Source organism: Microtus ochrogaster, chromosome 10, assembly GCF_000317375.1.
Source record: "Microtus ochrogaster isolate Prairie Vole_2 chromosome 10, MicOch1.0, whole genome shotgun sequence".
NCBI classification, from domain to species: Eukaryota; Metazoa; Chordata; class Mammalia; order Rodentia; family Cricetidae; genus Microtus; species Microtus ochrogaster.
In genome coordinates this window covers 47916455-47932029 of record NC_022016.1, presented here as the reverse complement: position 1 = coordinate 47932029, position 15575 = coordinate 47916455, and the positions used below count along the sequence as shown (strand labels likewise).

At 52.4% G+C, this 15575-nt stretch overlaps 2 protein-coding genes across 4 annotated transcripts in view; both read right to left on the bottom strand.

Moving 5' to 3' along the window:
* The window catches only part of C1qc (complement C1q C chain), a 2789-nt gene extending 1161 nt beyond the window's left edge, over positions 1-1628 (bottom strand). Inside the window, exons 1-2 of the mRNA XM_005353002.3 lie at positions 1548-1628; positions 1075-1267 (exon numbers count right to left, since the gene is read on the bottom strand). Coding sequence (XP_005353059.1) covers positions 1075-1255 — 181 coding nt within the window. The 5' untranslated portion in view covers positions 1256-1267; positions 1548-1628. The remainder of the gene's footprint in view (positions 1-1074; positions 1268-1547) is intronic.
* Positions 1629-4517: 2889 nt separating this feature from the next.
* Positions 4518-7850, bottom strand: C1qa (complement C1q A chain). 3 transcript variants are annotated; one of them, XM_005353003.3, is made up of 3 exons: positions 7760-7850; positions 6558-6727; positions 4518-5297 (listed from the first exon to the last, which is right to left on the bottom strand). In XM_005353003.3, the coding sequence occupies exons 2-3, from the start codon at positions 6718-6720 to the stop codon at positions 4723-4725; spliced, it is 738 nt and encodes a 245-aa protein (XP_005353060.1). In that variant the 5' UTR covers positions 6721-6727; positions 7760-7850; the 3' UTR covers positions 4518-4722. The 3 variants fall into 3 exon arrangements, with proteins under 3 accessions (XP_005353060.1, XP_005353061.1, XP_026637887.1); XM_005353004.3 differs by having other exon boundaries at positions 6558-6748; positions 7760-7809; XM_026782086.1 differs by lacking the exon at positions 7760-7850 and adding an exon at positions 7685-7758.
* Between the last annotated feature and the right edge of the window lie 7725 nt (positions 7851-15575).

The window sequence follows — 15575 nt, the reverse complement described above, 5'->3', positions numbered from 1 at the left end:
GTGTGTCTCCTTTAGTCCTGCCCTTGTTCCATCCCTGTCTAACTTTCCAAATCTGTGGTGGAAGGAGAGGAGCCCTAGAGGCAGTGAAGGACAGTGGAACAAGAACCACTATGTGACTTTGAGCTTGATCTCTCTGGACCCCAGTTTTGACATTTGCAAAGTAGAAGCAAATCATGCATCTAAAGGATTTGGGCCTCGGTTTCCCCCATTTGTAAAGCATTGCTGAGACGGTCATCTGCTCTGGGAGGTGAACGTGCACCGTGCTCAGAGAACACCAGAGCTGAGCCTGGTACCACGGGGATCACAGAACTGTCCCTGGCCAGTCTATGAGCAGGGTTTTCTAAAGTGCAGCCCTGGGGGGCCTCATGGGCTCCCCCGAAGTGAGTAATTCCTTCCAGAGTCGCAAGATTCCATTCTGCGGCTCAGAGGAAAGAGGGCCACATTCCTCTGTCCTCGTGAGTTCTGTTCAGTCCTACCCAGCCTCCCTCATGCCCGCATGCCACTGATCCCCCAGAGAAGCGTGTTCACTTGGAGGAGGGAATCACCACACCTGCGCTCCCCTCCTCCCTAAACCTAGCTCTCCACTCCTTTCCACAGCCCTTCCCTCACACCAGGACACCCATGGGAACATTCTGGGTGACGTTCTGGCCACCTGTCCCTTGCTTCTTGATTGACAGAGACCATCAAACCTGCCAGGTGCTTAATTTTTGCCACATGTACAAACTTATTCAAAGCTGTGACACCCTGAGGAGCAGGGACTACAGCGCCTCTGTCGCAGATGTGGAAACTGAGGCACTGCCTGGTTAAGACACCTGTGCAAGCTGGCACAGGAGGTGGTGGGTGTGGCTTTGACCCTGCAGTTAGCGCACCCAGAACTACCAGGGTGGGGCACCTTTCCTAGGTGTCCACCCGCATAGTTAGCAGGCTGTTGCCTGCCCGTAAGAACAGTGGTTCTCCTTAACTCACTTAATGAGGACAACAAGCTACAAGATCACCAGAGTCAGCTGGAGGCTGAAGCCTGGACTCTGAGGACGCAGGAACCAGCCCTGCCGAAAGAGAGGCCCACAGACTCACCTGGCTCACCCTTCGGCCCCGGGAGTCCATCATGCCCATCCTTCCCAGGAGTCCCCGGCAGGCCTGGTATCCCTGGGATTCCATAGCAGCTGGTGCTGGCCTGGCCCCTGAGCGGCAGAGCCAGCAGAAGCAGCAGCAGGTAGAGTCCAGGTTGGGGCTGGCAGCTGGGCCCTACATCCATCCTGAGGAGGGGCTGTGGGGTGGGGTAGGGAGATGCTGATACTGAGCTCCCCACTTGCCCCTTTTCCCCTCACTGCCCTGCCCCCTTCCATAGCCCTTCACCCTGGGGAGCCCACATCCATCCACAGATGAGGGTTGGGTGGATTATGGACAGATGGGGATAGTCGGGTCTCTTCCAAGGCCCAGGACTGGGCTCAGCAAACAGAGCTAGTCCTTGTCCAATGGTTTAGGAAGGAAGCTGGACATGGGGGGGATTGCATCTCACTCCCACCGGGGCAGGGTCCCAATCTCACCTGAGGGTGTCAGGCCTAATCAAGGAGATGTCCTGTTCTCCCAGGCAGGAGGACAGAATGGACAAAGAACTGCCCAGGGTAGGCTCTGGTGCCCCTCCCCCCTACATCACCCTAATCCCACATCCTCTTTCCAGCAGTTTCTCCTGACTTGACACTTTCTTTTAGGTTCCGAGCCAGGCTGACCACAGTGACACCTCTGTCCACCCCTTCCTTCCCTGGCCATAGGTCATGTGTGATGAAATGGGGAAGTATCTGCTGTCCCCTCATCCTGGGAACACGAGGGTGCGTGTGTGCGTGCGTGTGTGTGTGTGTGTGTGTGTGAAGTGTATGTGTGTTGCCTGTGTACATGCATAGACCTGAGCCCAGGGCACAGCTGCCCCCAGGGGCAGAGTGGCCATCGAATTTGTAGCCCCTCTACGGCATTTGCCATGTCTGAGTCCCCATGTCCTTCCATCTCCCTGAGGGGAAGTTATAGTCCGTCTTCCAGAAGAGGAGACTGAGGCCTGCCCTAAGTCACACACTGGATGGTTGTCAGGGTGACCCCTGAGCTCATCAACTCCCCCAAAACAAACCTCACAGGCAGCTGTCAAGTGGCAGGCTTGCTCTAGAAAGATCCACACACCCATTCCATTGTCAGGCTCAGGGAAGGACGCCAGGGTGAGCTTGCTTTGCCTCAGTGCATCGGCTGGTCTGGCCGGAGCCTCAGCTTTTCCTTGCTGGTGACTCCCTGATCTGTAGACACATCGCTGCTCAGCAGGCCCATTTCCCCACTGGGTGTGGGGAGCCAGGGCATGACTGGCACTAGCTGTCTCTTTCCTGGTCTCCCACCACTTTGATGCGCATCCCCAGCCCCATCATCCTGACCCCCACCTTGGCTCTGGTCGTAGGGCTTGTGGTGGTCAGGCCAGATGTCCCCTTGTCTCTTTTTTCAAGTGAAACTTTTAGGATAAAAGGAAGTTTGGGGTGGCAGAGTATCCCAGCCTGGCCCCTTTTATTACCTGGGCTTGGGTAGGGTTCCGTGTAGGGCACCATGCATGTGCTACACCCTGGTCCATGCTAGCAGTCCAGGCTGCCTAGCTAAGTGGTTCTAGGGGTCTTGTTTTTCCAGTCATTCTGAAGATTCCTCCCCGTATAGCCCAGGATATGCCATGAGGCCAGGGTGAGGACCCACTGGCATCCCAGGGCTGGGAGGAACAGACATAGTATGTTCTGCATTGTGGGAATGCTGTAATGGAATCTCCTCTTTTTCTGTCTTGGTTGCCTCTGGGCCATGTTTATCTCATCCAGCAGGTGGCAGTCTCGGTCTGTGCTCAGCCCTCTCTGCCCCGCCCACCTTTCTGCCTGGCACAGCTTCCAGTCTCAGAGGAACTGAGATTTGCAGGTGAAAGGGTGAGACAGGCTGGAAGGCAGGCTCAGGAGGGGTTCAACACTCCTCCCTACTGGTTCCTACATTGCCCCTCCTTTCAGGACCCCACAAAGTGAAGGGAGCCCTCCACTTTGGGGCCAGACAGCCTGGTTTAGATCCTCCATTTTCCAGCAAGATGGTTTGACTCCTGCTTCCTTTCACGGAGCCCCAGTGCCCACAACTGTTTGCATCCCACGCCTATGCGAAGCCAGCACATGGGGTCCTCAGAGCCAATGTCTTTCCCAGCCTGTGGAGGTGTGCATTTAGGGGTCAGGGAGAGCTAGGGACAGAGTGGATGGAGGAAAAGTCAAGGAGCTCTGGGGGTCATGTGGTGGCCTGGAGCTGAGAGGGCCCACTCTCCCTGGAGTGTCCCACTTCTTTCCGACCTCAGAGGCTCCTAGCTGCAGGGACGGGACATGGTTTGCATGCCGAAAGGGACAGGCAGGATGTGTTGGGGATAGCTCTGAGACCAGGGGCACCAGCCAGTGAACAGGAGAGATCATCATCCCTGACTCTAAAGTGTGAGCACACGGGGTAGGGGTTAGTGTGGGAGGAAACACAGGCTTTCTTATTGCTGTGCATGTGCGAACATGCACATCTATCACAGGTGTGCAGGAGTGTGTGTGCGTGCATATGTGTATGTGTATTTGGAGAAATAACGTGTGTGTGCACGAGCAAGTGCACATGCACGCGTGTGTGCTTGGAGAAGTAACTAGTGTTTACCTCTAAGGTATACCTAGTGTGCTAGGAGGAAGTCTATGGGTTCATGTTTTGGTGAGGAGTGGGTGAGTCTCAGCCCAGGAATGTGGGACAGTGTAAGTCTTGAGGGTAGCGTGTGATTGCTGTGAAACTGTGTGTGTAAGGCTCCGTGTGTGATTGTGTATGAGACCGTGATTGTGGGAATATTCTTGAACATGCAGCTTCCTCATCCGCTCCCCCTCCCCCCTCCAGGCTGCAAAGTTGTCAGGATAGTCTGCTTGGAAACTCCTCAGGAAACCCAGCTCTGGGAAAGACTGCTGTGTGTCCCTGAGCCCCTCGTTTGCCCTCTCTGAGCTGGGCTGGCAGAAGCACTGGTGGGATTGATCCAGCATAGCTGGGAAGACTGGAAGGGGGTTGGTCAGCCAGCCCGACATCAGCCCAGCTCCTCCCCTGAGGTGATGGCCTGGGGCTTGATGGCCCCTGCTCCAGCCTCAGTGCCATCATCTTGGACACACGGTAAGAACACCCACCTTGGCACTTGGCTAGCAAGATGGAACAGAACAGAACAGCAATAGGCCCTGCCTGCAGTTTTCACACACTGGTCCACAGCAGCCCCACCCCCCACCCTGCATCAGAGCTTCCATTACCAGCACCATTTAGCAGATCTGGAAATTGAGGCCACTCCATGTGATCTGGCAGCTAGCAGGGGGTGACATCTAGATTGGAGCCAGGCTGATATCCCCTTGCCCCCTGCCCACCTTTGTGTTCAGTGCTAACACTGCAGTCTCTCAAGCAGTCAGCAATGCTGGTTTTATGCCTCTTTCCTGCCCAGTGCCCAGAACAATCACTACACCTCAAGCCACAGATACAGATGGGGTCATTTATTCAAGAAAATGCTTGAAGAAACCCCTGGGCCGTGTGCAGAGAAGCACCAGTCTTCAGGGTCCTCCAAGCCAGCCCTGCCCCCAGGCAGCTGAATCCCGGGCTCTAGTTTCTTCCCTGAGCAGAGAGAAGGGGTCCAGGGCAGGGTCCCCTAACAGGGAGTGGAGGAATGTGGGGTGGCTTCCCAGCTCAGGCCGAGGGGAAAATAAGAAACCCACTGAAGATGCTGTCGGCTTCAGGACCTTGGTAAATGCGACCCTTTGCGGAGTCCTTCTCGATCCACACTTGGTCCCCCCTCTGCAGCTGGAGCACAGTACCCCCTGAGATCACCTGGAAGAGCCCCTTGCTGTTGGCATCACAGAAACCCAGGGAACTCCTGTCTCGGCCCTGGGAGGAGGACCTGATAAACAGACAGAGATCCCACTTGGAGGTCACTTGGAAGGTGAAGTAATAGAAACCAGGCACCGCACAGATGAAGCGGCCCGTGTTGCTCTGGTATGGGCCCTCCTCGTTGGTGATGACCTGGTCGAAGATAACCACATTGTTAGCTGTCGGTGGGTTCTTCCGAATGGCTGAGAAAGCTGGCCTGGGCTGGTCCCTGATATTGCCTGGGTTGCCTTTGATGCCCTTCGGTCCTGCGGGGCCTCTGCTCCCCGGGGGCCCAGTGGGCCCTGGGAACCCCATGTTGCCGGGTTTTCCAGGGATTCCATCCTCCCCCTGGTCTCCTTTAAGGCCTCGGATGCCCGTCCGGATGCCAGGAGCTCCTGTGCGGAAAGAGCAGATTGGTGGATGAGGGCATCATGGGTATGGAGTCCAGAGCTGTCAGTCCTCACAGAAAAATCCTTTGCTTCAAAGAGACTGAGTCAGACTGGTCTGACTGGCTGTGTGGCGTTGGGCAAGCATCCCAAACTCTCTGAGCCTCTGCTTCAGCCACAAAAACAAGGCAAAGCAAAGGCAGTCCTGTGATAGACCCCGAATTCTAGGAAATGTGGGGCTCCCTGGCTGCTCAGTTGAGTTCTGCCCATGGCTGTGTCACCTCACATGTCTTCAGGTCACCAACTCCTTTCTCAGATTTGGGACCTTAGACGGGGACAGCCTGGGAACCCGAGGGTGTGTGTGTGTGTGTGTGTGTGTGTGTGTGTGTGTGTGCTTGTGTGTCAAATTGTCAGTGTTGGTGAGGGTCTCTTTCAGCCTGCTGAAGACTCAGAGACTGAGGATGACAGGGGACTTTCCTTCCTGCTCTGGGCTCTGGTCATAACCTTCCAGTCCCCCTCAAGGTGACATGTTCTAACAGGGTAGCTAGCGTGGACAAGGGGGGCAGGGATAGAGTAGGGGGCTGGAAGGAAACGCGAAGAGCGGTTGTTATTGGCTGATTTTTCTTACATGGTTTTTTTGTTGTTGTTGTTGTTTATTTGCTTGTTTGAGACAGAGTTTCTCTGTATAGCCCTGGCTGTCCTGAGACTCACTTTGTAGACCAGACTGACTTTGAACTCACAGAGATTCATCTGCCTCTGCCTCCGGAGTGCTGGGATTAAAAGTGTGCACTACCACCACCCAGCCTAATTTTTTTGTTTGCTTGCTTTTGGGTTTTTATTTTTGTTTTTGTCTCTTTTACAGGCCAGGCAGGGCTCATTGCTATGGGTTGACTTTTTCCTACACCCCAGGCAGGGTTCTGCCTCCATTTTACGGAGGAGAGGGTCTGTAACTTGTTTGAAGTCAACCAACAAGGCAATGGCTCCTGACTCCAGATTCTAGGCTCTGTTATTTAGACCTTTGGCATCCATCCTCCATGTAGCCTATTCTGCAGAGGAGGAAATGGGAGGGTCATGGAGGAGATATAAGGGTCACAGGGAGGCCTGGGGTCAGGGACAAGGTCCCAGAGAGAGAAGGCTGGGCCCACAGTTCCCTGGAGAACTGCACATTGTGATGGCTTCCTGGAACCCAGACACACCACTGCTTCTCAGGACTGTCCCTAGGCCATTGCTTTGAGAATGGCAGGATGGGGCCCAGGAGAGAATGCTTACCTGGTTCCCCTCTCTCTCCTTTGAGACCCGGCCTCCCTGGGCGGCCAGGATTTCCTGCAGCCCCATCCTTCCCATTGGGTGCTCTGCAGACATCCTGGGTCACTGTGGATACCAGGGTCACGGCCAGCACACAGGCTACCAGCCATCCCCGAGAGGCCTCCATGACGTCCCTGTAGAGACACACAGGAATCCTGGGCAGGAGGACAACCAGAATCACATCTGTCCCACAATGAATCCCACAGGCAAGGTTCTGGGACCCTGTCTGGAGCCTTCATGTCCTCCCATGATTTACACATGTCCTCAGCACCTGTAATCAGTCATAAGTCCCTAACCCTAGCCCTAATAATAACCTTGACCCCTAGCCCTAACCATAATCCCAACCTTAGCTCTGACCTTAAGCCTAACACCCAGTCCCTACCCTAAATCCTAATCCAAGCCTATAGGTGTTAGCTCTAGCTTTAATCCTGACCTTGACTTTAACCCTAACCTTAATCCTACCTCCTAGCTCTAGCCTGGATCCTGACCCTGACCCTGGTCCCGACCCTGATCTTAACCTTCGTCTTGATCCTGACCTTGACCCCGATCCTCACCCCAGCTCCAAACCCCAACACCTTTCCCCCTGCACCTGCTCAGCGCATGATCCGATACCCACATAGACCTCCCCGCTCTGTGGACACGCAGGCTCACATACTCCCACACATGATGGATCTCATTGAACAAATATTTACCAAGCGTCAGCACTGTTTTAATTACAATCTCCGGCCCAGATGGCAAGCTATGCACACTCACAAGCTTTCACAGACATCTGCCGGCTCCCCGGCAGCCTCGGCCCCCTTTCTACATCCATACACGGACTGACTGACACTGCAAACCCCTCTGCTGGTCCAGCTGCAGGACTCTGGCTCCCCCACCCACCTCTTGGCTTTCTGTGGTTTTTGATGGAAGAGAGACAGGACCCATTAACTCTGTTAGAACCGTGGGTCTGAGTTCTCTCACCTCACCTTCCCCCAAGCTTTGGCCAGAGGATAGGATCCCTCCACCCGTCAGGTCTGAGTCTTAAATCAGTACCCCCCCCCCCAAACATCCTTCTATAGAACCAGCTAACAGCAATGTTCTTCCCTCCCTGCCTCAGTTATCCAGACTGGTCCAGCTACCTTGTGATCCAGACCGGTCCTGCTACCTTGTTTTCCCAGCCCCCTCACCTGCCTCCGTGGTCTGCTCAAACTGGATGTTCTGGTACTTTGCTGGTGGTGGGACACCCATCAGCAGAGGGTGTCACCAGGGTGCTGCCGAGTTTCACATCCTTTCCCACTTCCCCTTCTTGGAATCTGCCTCCTGAACTTCCCCAGGGCCAGACACCAGGCACGGAAATTTTAAGCAAACCTCAGCAAGACTGGGATGCGGGATGTCCTATCCCAGCCCCAGTTACGAGGAGGGGGCTCTGGGAGAGCAGGTTGGGGCTTTGGGATCCAGAGAAGCAAAGAACATCAGGGCAGAAGGAATCTGTCTTCGAATCAGTAACTTGGGGGCCTTTTTTCTTGATTAGGGAAGACACAAGAGTTCATGGCCAAGTGCTTGTAAAATTCAGAGAAGGAACAAAGAGGCTGCTGGGAGCAGAGAGGACAGACCACTGAGAGGTGGAGGCATGCGGCAATCGGTTTCAAGCTCACCACTTCCTAGTAGCCAGTCTTTAGGAAGTTGCCACATCTCTTCACTCTCAGTTTCTCTTTCTTCCATTCTCTCTGTCTCTCTCCCTCTCTTCCCTCCTTCCCTCCTTCTTTCCTTTCTTTTTTCCCTTTGTTTTCTTTAAACAGGGTTTCTCTGTGTAGCCCTGGCTGTCTCTGGAACTCACTCTGTAGACCAGGCTGGCCTCTGCCTCCCGAGTGCTGGGATTAAAGGTGTGCGCCAGTGCCGCCCAGCTACCCAAGTCCTTTAAATCAATATTTAAAACAAAAACAACAGGGCCACAAGGCTGGCATGCGCTTCAGCTTGGAGACTTACCTGATATGTATAAGGTCCCAAGTTTCATCCCAGCAATGTTTTTTTTTTTTAAAAAGACATATTTGTTTATGCAATATTTGCATACATATTTGCAGGGTTTTCTTGCTGTTGTTTAATATACCATTACATCAAGTAAAGTGGCACATGCCTGTAATTCCAGCACTGGGACGGCAGAAACAGGAAAGATCAGGAACCCAAGACCACCTTGGTGAGTTTGAAGCTAGCCTGGGCTACGTGAGGCCCTGTATAAAGGAACAACAGAAACCAAAACAAGGGCCAGAGAGATGTCTCAGCAGGTAAAGACACTTGCCATCAAGGTTGGTGACCTGAATTGGCTTCTGACCTCCGCTTGTGGTACACAAGCACTCCTACACATGCTTAAATAAATAAGCAAGCAAATCTAACAGAAGTTTCTTAGAACATGTCAGCTTTTGTGGCCTAGGAAGGATGAGACAGCAGAACTTCACTGGCTCAATGAAGGCACCCAAAATTCACGTTTGTATCTACAGAGAAAAGAGAAGGAAGGAAGGAATTCCATCAAAATAACAAGAGTTCTGGAAAGTTAGTAAGATTGCTGTGTTAGAAATAAAACGGATTAAAGTTCTTTTGGAATCAAGCCCGATGATTAGAGTTCAGTTCCTCGGAGCCACAGGGTGGAAGATGAGAACCCACTTTAGAAAGTTGACCTTTGACCTCCACATGGACTCTGCATGTAAGCACAAAATATATAACTAAACGTAATGCAAATTTTTTTAAAAAAAATTATAGTTCTGTGGGACAATAAAGCCTAGAGGAAACCCATCATTTACATCTCTATGAGGTTAAAATAATCCTGAGTTATTAATTTTCTCCCGTTCACAGCTGTCTTATAGAGCAAACAGTGCATTGTGCAAAGTGACATTTCTGTGAAGTGGCAGGCGACCCTTGGCACTACTTTAGACACAGCTCGAACTTGGCTTTGAACGGACATGGTTATCTGCCTGCCTTGTTCCCACATGCTGGGTGGTTTTCCTCATCAGGCTGTGTGCACACCCCTGCAAGAAGTCCAAGCTTTCACATTCGCACACACAGCATTAGCCTGGAAAGGAGTGGCCCAGGGCTGGGGAGATGGCTCAGTGGGGAAGGTGCTTGCCTTGCAAGCATGAGGACCTGAGTTCAATCCCAGGAACTCACGCAAAATTGCTGTGTTGTAGCCGGGCGGTGGTGGCGCATGCCTTTAATCCCAGCACTCAGGAGGCAGAGGCAGGCGGATCTCTGTGAGTTCGAGACCAGCCTGGTCTACAGAGCTAGTTCCAGGACAGGCTCCAAAACCACAGAGAAACCCTGTCTCGAAAAACCAAAAAAAAAAAAAAAATTGCTGTGTTGTCATGGCATGTCTGTTTATAATCCCACTGCTGGGGAGGTGGAGACAGGTGGGCCTAATCAGTGAATTCCAGGCCAGCAAGAGACTGTCTGAAAACAAAGACCACCAAGGCAGGCAGAGCACAAAGAAAGACACATCAGGTTGTCCTCTGGCCTCCACATGCCTGTGCACACACACCCTCACACACCAGACACACACATATATGCACGCACACACACCGCATGGGTCAGCAACAACTGCAGCAATATTGCACAGGAACATCTTCAGGCCCATACATTGTGAGTGGGTCCTTTCTTTCCTGTCTACAGAACTCAGACTCATGGAGGGGAGGCAGTAGACTGAGACAGGAGCAGCACTCATGAAGTCATGGTTCATGCTTTCAGATGCATAGTGGAGTCAGGGACCTAAGGAGTAACAACAACAAAATGTGTGTGTGCATTGGTGCGTGTGTGAATGTGTGTGCACACGTACATGTGTGTGCATATACGTGTGTGAATGTATGTGTATGCGTGTGTATGTGCATGCGTGTGTGCATGTGTGTGCGTGCGCGTGTGTGTTTTCTACTGGGGATTGAACCAGGGCCTCACACACACGAGGCACACGGGGCACATGGGGCACACTCTCATCACTGTGTCACATCCCCAGCTCTCCTTTTACATTTTATTTTGAGACCGAGTCTCTCTAAATTACCCAGGTCGAGTTTGAATTCATTCTGCAGCCCAGACTGGCCTTGAACTCACAATCTTCCTGTCTCAGCTTTCCTGCTTAGCTGGAATTATAGGCCTGCACCACCAGACCTAGAAAAAAATGTATATACATGTATGTCCTTTCAACTCTCCAGATTCTCTCTGGTGGAGTTGTCTCTCAGATCAGCACCTTAGGCGAGCCCTGTCTTGTGGCAGTGAATCTGTTGGTAGGCAGGACTGTGGCTCCAGGGACAGCACTTGCTGAGCATGTATAAGCCTGGTTCTAATCCCCGGCACTGAAAGAAAAAATACTCCTGGAGGAAATATCCAGAGAAAAATGCCACTTGGGAGGACATATTAGCATTCTGCCACGGTCCTCTGCTGTCCCTCTGGGCTTTGGTGTTAGGACAGATTTTCCCTTCATTGAGCAATTGACTAATGCTAACCAATGCTCCCTCCCCAAAATGAGCTGTATCTTTGAAGATGGGAGGACACAGTGAGAGGAGCTGAGGTAGAACTGGGGACGGAAAGTCTTCCCTACCCTGCTCATCTCAGAAGCTAGCGCAACACCCCTGCTTTATTTCAAGTCGCCACTTCTAACTCTTCCTTTGAATTTAGTGTATTACATATATATAATTTTTAGAATTTTTTTCATTTAGAAACGTTGAACAGAAACGTGGTACAGACCTGTAATCCAAACACCTGGGAAGCCTAGCTGGGCTACAGAGTGAGGTACTATGTTCAAGGAAGCAATAATTATAACAGAAGGAGGTATAAGGTATAATTTATAGAGTGAGATGATGCCCAATGTTTGATTCCCGGATATTGGATACCTCTGTGCCCATTGCCACCTGGCCAGACTTGGAACACTCCCACTGTACCCACAAGTGTCCTGGAGCCCCTTTCAGGCCACAAGCCTTCCCTTTTTGGAAGCAGAGTGGCCGACCCACTTCCTGTCACCACTATTCCAACCTCAGGTACAGAATCCACCATCTGCCTCATTGTCCCTCCTGGCATCTGAGTGGGCATGAACGTCAGTTCTGTCTATAGCTGCCTGGCATCCCTCTCTCTCTCCCACCACACTGGCTCCCCTGATCTGTCAGTGGATGGCTTGGAATGAGGATGGGTGACATTGTGAGGTTCTCACCCCGCCCTGTGAAGTGTTGCCTTGAAACCCCTCTTGTGCCGTTTCCACCCGCAGGGGCAGATTGGCCTTGGAGCCTCTCCCCCCACTCTCCTGTGGCATCCATGCCCCAAGCCCTGCACCTTGGTGGAGACACCTTGCCTTTCCTCACCCTTCCCTCCTCACCCAGACAGTATCCCAGCCATTCTGCCTTACTCCTTTGGGTCAATGCCTTCCCTCCTCCTTTAGGTCTCCCCTTCCAGTCTTGCCCTCAGCCCCCGACAGATGCTTGTGAAGGCTGGAGTTGGGACGCACTGGCAGTGGCTACTGAGGTTGTCTCTGCACTCTTTGCCTCTCTTTGAACAGGCGGTGTGGAAGACAGCTGGCCTGAGATCCAGGATTAGTGTCACCTTGGTTCTACCAGGAACTTCACCCATAAAACTGAGGAGGTGATGGACCTCAGTTGGTGAGCATTGAGATTTTCCATCCTCTAGAGGTTGTTGCTTGGTGACATCCAGAAGCCTTTCTTTTCCCGGTCCTCACCTACCGCTCAGAGGGCCACTTCCATAGGGGACCCCTGAAAGTCTGGGTAAGAAAACGGAAAGCTGGGCCTGGTGGTCACATCTTTAATCCCAGCATTTAGGAAGCAGAGGCAGGTGGACCTCTGTGCGATCAAGACCAGTCAAGTCTATATAGTGAGTTCCAGAACAGCCAGGGCTGTGTTAGAGAGAGCCTGTCTCAAAAAACAAACAACAACAAGAACCCAAACAAACTATGAGAAAAAGAAAAAAGACACTGTTGCTGTTTAGAGAAGATTAAAACCCCCACCCCCTTCCTTGCCCCAGTTGGAGGGGGCACCCTGAATGGTGAAAAGGCAAACCCAGGACGTGCCAGGGGAGCCTCTTGGAGAAATCCCAGCTAGAAACCGCCCAGCTGGGCTCCAGGCAGGTGAGTTGTAGAGAGATCAGGAGGGATTAGGAAAAAGGGCTTAGAGAAAAGCCAGGCAGCTGGGGAGCCAGCTGGGAGGTGTCCCTGCACCTTGGCCACTGTGTAATTGGGCTGCTCAGAGCTTGTCTGTCCTGGCAGCGACTCCCTGTGGGTCTTTGTTCAACAGTCCCCCTGACCTCAGGTCTAATCAGCCGGGTCCTTTTCCCAGCGCCGGGGAGATGCCCAGGGTGACTGGGCATGCTGGGCCAAGGCTGGGTTGTGACACAGCCCTTACCCTGCAGTCTCACTGGCGCTCTGAAATTTGGGCTAATGACAGTTGCTTCTGCTGGTGTCCTCCCCCTCTTCCCAGCCCTCTGCTGATTGCAAATAAACACCCGGTCGACGCGGGAGAGTAATTAACTCTCCAATGTGGGGAGAAGTAATCAGCCCAGAGTGTGCTGCAGGTGGGGAAAGTGAAGGCTTTTCCTAAGTAGTATGCAAATGAGCCGTAGTATGCAAAGGAGCCCCGGCTGCTCCTGGGAAGGGCTGTTATAGCCCGGAGCCTGGCTGGTACAGGGGGATAGGCTCCCGGAAAGGGCAATGGCTGGGGTGTGTGTGTGTTTGAAAGAACTCATTCCTCAGATCTGGCAGGGGGGAGGGGGTCAGAGTAGGAAGAGCAGGTCTCCCCTTCAGGGTCCCAAGTTCACTTGTTCACTGCTGTATGTGAGGCACCTGAGGAGGAGGAGAACCAGGTTCCTGAATTTGCCTCTCCTCCACTCTCCCTGTGACCTTGAGTGTAGGTCTGCCTTCTTGAGTCTTGGCTTTCTCGGTTCTTAGGGGGATGCTAACACGTGTGGACTGGGCTGTGCTGAGAGCCCAGGAGTGAACAGGTGTTCAGGACACGGGAGCTTACAGGCAGCCTGGAGATACATCAAGGACCGCACGTTGCCAAGACAAGGCAGGGTCCCACCCAGGTCGGCCTTCTAGGGTGCTGTGGGCTGGTGATTTGGAAGTCTCCTCTCCTGGGCCAAGCCTGGAATGCACACCTGATCCACTCTATAGAGGGAGGTTCTAAGGGTACACACCCCAAGGAGGCACTGTGACTCAAGTGCAGTTACCCCTGACAGTGAATAAGTGTCTCTTTAAAGTCTTTTGCCCTTTCCTGTGCTGAAAACAGAGCTAGCTACGAGGGAGGTAGAGGTGACTTGGAGTTTGCTGACTAGCCCAGTTTTTGGAATTCCACCCTTGTTGAGTCTTCCAGGGGTCAGTGTGGGGGGTAGTAGGCATTTCTTTCATCTTGGGTCTCCTTTAATATCCTGCCCTGTTCTATGTGTCTGGAGGTGTAGCAGGTCAAGGGTGAGGCACAGGAACAAAGCAGAAGTTCTATATGTTTATAAATCTAAGTGTCATAAAAAGTTTTTCAAATAAGATAAAGTCGGGGCAGGAGATGATCTCCGTTGGCAGAGTGTTTGCCTAGGGTGCACACGTAGCTTTGGATTTTATTCCCAGCACCATATAAACCGGGCACGGTGGCACACACCTGTTATCTCAGCACTCAGCAGGTGAAGGCAGGAGAATCAGAGGCTCAAAGGCTATCCTTGGCTATAATAGGGTTTGAGGCTGACCTGGAATACATGAGACCATGTCAAAAAAGAAGGTAAGTCTTTCCAGGTAGATCCCAGGCTCCGTGATAATGGTGCCCAGTGCAGAATCCAGCTTCTGTCTGCATGCTCCCTGTGATGGGGAGCTCACTGCCTATAGAGGCTATGGTGTGTTTGGCTGTAGCAACTTAGATGAAATTGAGTCCAGAGTCCAAGGCCTTGACTCCTATCCACAGATAAAAGTGAGAGGGGGCCATGTGAAGTGTTATCAAACGTGGGCTGCAGATCCAGCTGCCCTGCCCAGTCTTGTGTGTTTCTGGAGGTCTAGCAGGTTTGCATATCCTGGATCATCCCTGGTGCTGTGAGTTGGCGTAGGGACAGAAGTGACATCGAAGGTGCAAACTTTCCAGCATGCTCTTGCTCTGAGATGTCTTCACGGGTCCCAGGTAGAGCCCAGTGTCCTGGGGATCTGGCTCACTGCATGTGCCTTGATGAGTTAAACCAAATGAGCTTTGCAGGTATGAAGAGGAAATCGCCATGGATGAGCCAAGGAGGCACTGTGACTCAGTTTACCCTGACTGATAAAGCACAGACAGGATGGTGTCCTCATGGTCTTGACCATAGCTCTTTTTGTTTCTTTTCAAGACTGTGAGTGGTCACGTTCTCATGGAACCTGCAGGGGGCACCATCCCTCCCTGATCCTTGTTGAGCTGTCCAGGGTCCTGATGCGATTTAGCCTCTTGCCCTGCCGCCTAGGTATCTGTAACCTACGAATTCTTAAATAGAAGATGACTGCCACTTCTACTGGGCTTAGACTCTCCTGAGATAGGCAGACACAGAAATGGAACCAGAAGACAGTGGGCACTAGAGATGGAAGTACCTGGCGTAGGTAAGAGCTGCATCACCCAGGGTAGGCTCTTGGGAGCTTGTTCAGAGAAGAAGGCAGAGGTGGCGGCAGGGACCCCCTTCTCAGTATCATAGGCTCGGGCTTATGGTGTTCTGCCTCCCTCTGTGTAACCATGACACGGGCATCTTCTCTCCTAAAGCAACAAAAAATGACAGCACATCCCTGTAGCATCACCGTGAGACTTCAGTGGGCTAATATGTGCAGAGAGGCCAGGTGTGCTGGCTTACTTACACCTATGATCCTAAGAGGCTGAAGCAGGCAGACTACCATGAGATTGAGATTGAGGGTAGCCTGGGTTACAAAGTGGATTCCAGGCTAGCCTGGGCTACAGAGTAAGACCCTGCTTTAAAAACAGCCAACTGGAGGGTAGATTCTGGAGAGAGGGTGAACATGAGCTCGATTCTCAGCAC

Coding starts and splice junctions, on each gene's coding strand:
- C1qa (XM_005353003.3), bottom strand. CDS start 6,720: ATGGAGGCCTCTCGGGGATGGCTGGTAGCCTGTGTGCTGGCCGTGACC. Junction 5,298..6,557: donor AGGAGAGAGAGGGGAACCAG/GTAAGCATTCTC, acceptor CTTTCCGCACAG/GAGCTCCTGGCATCCGGACG.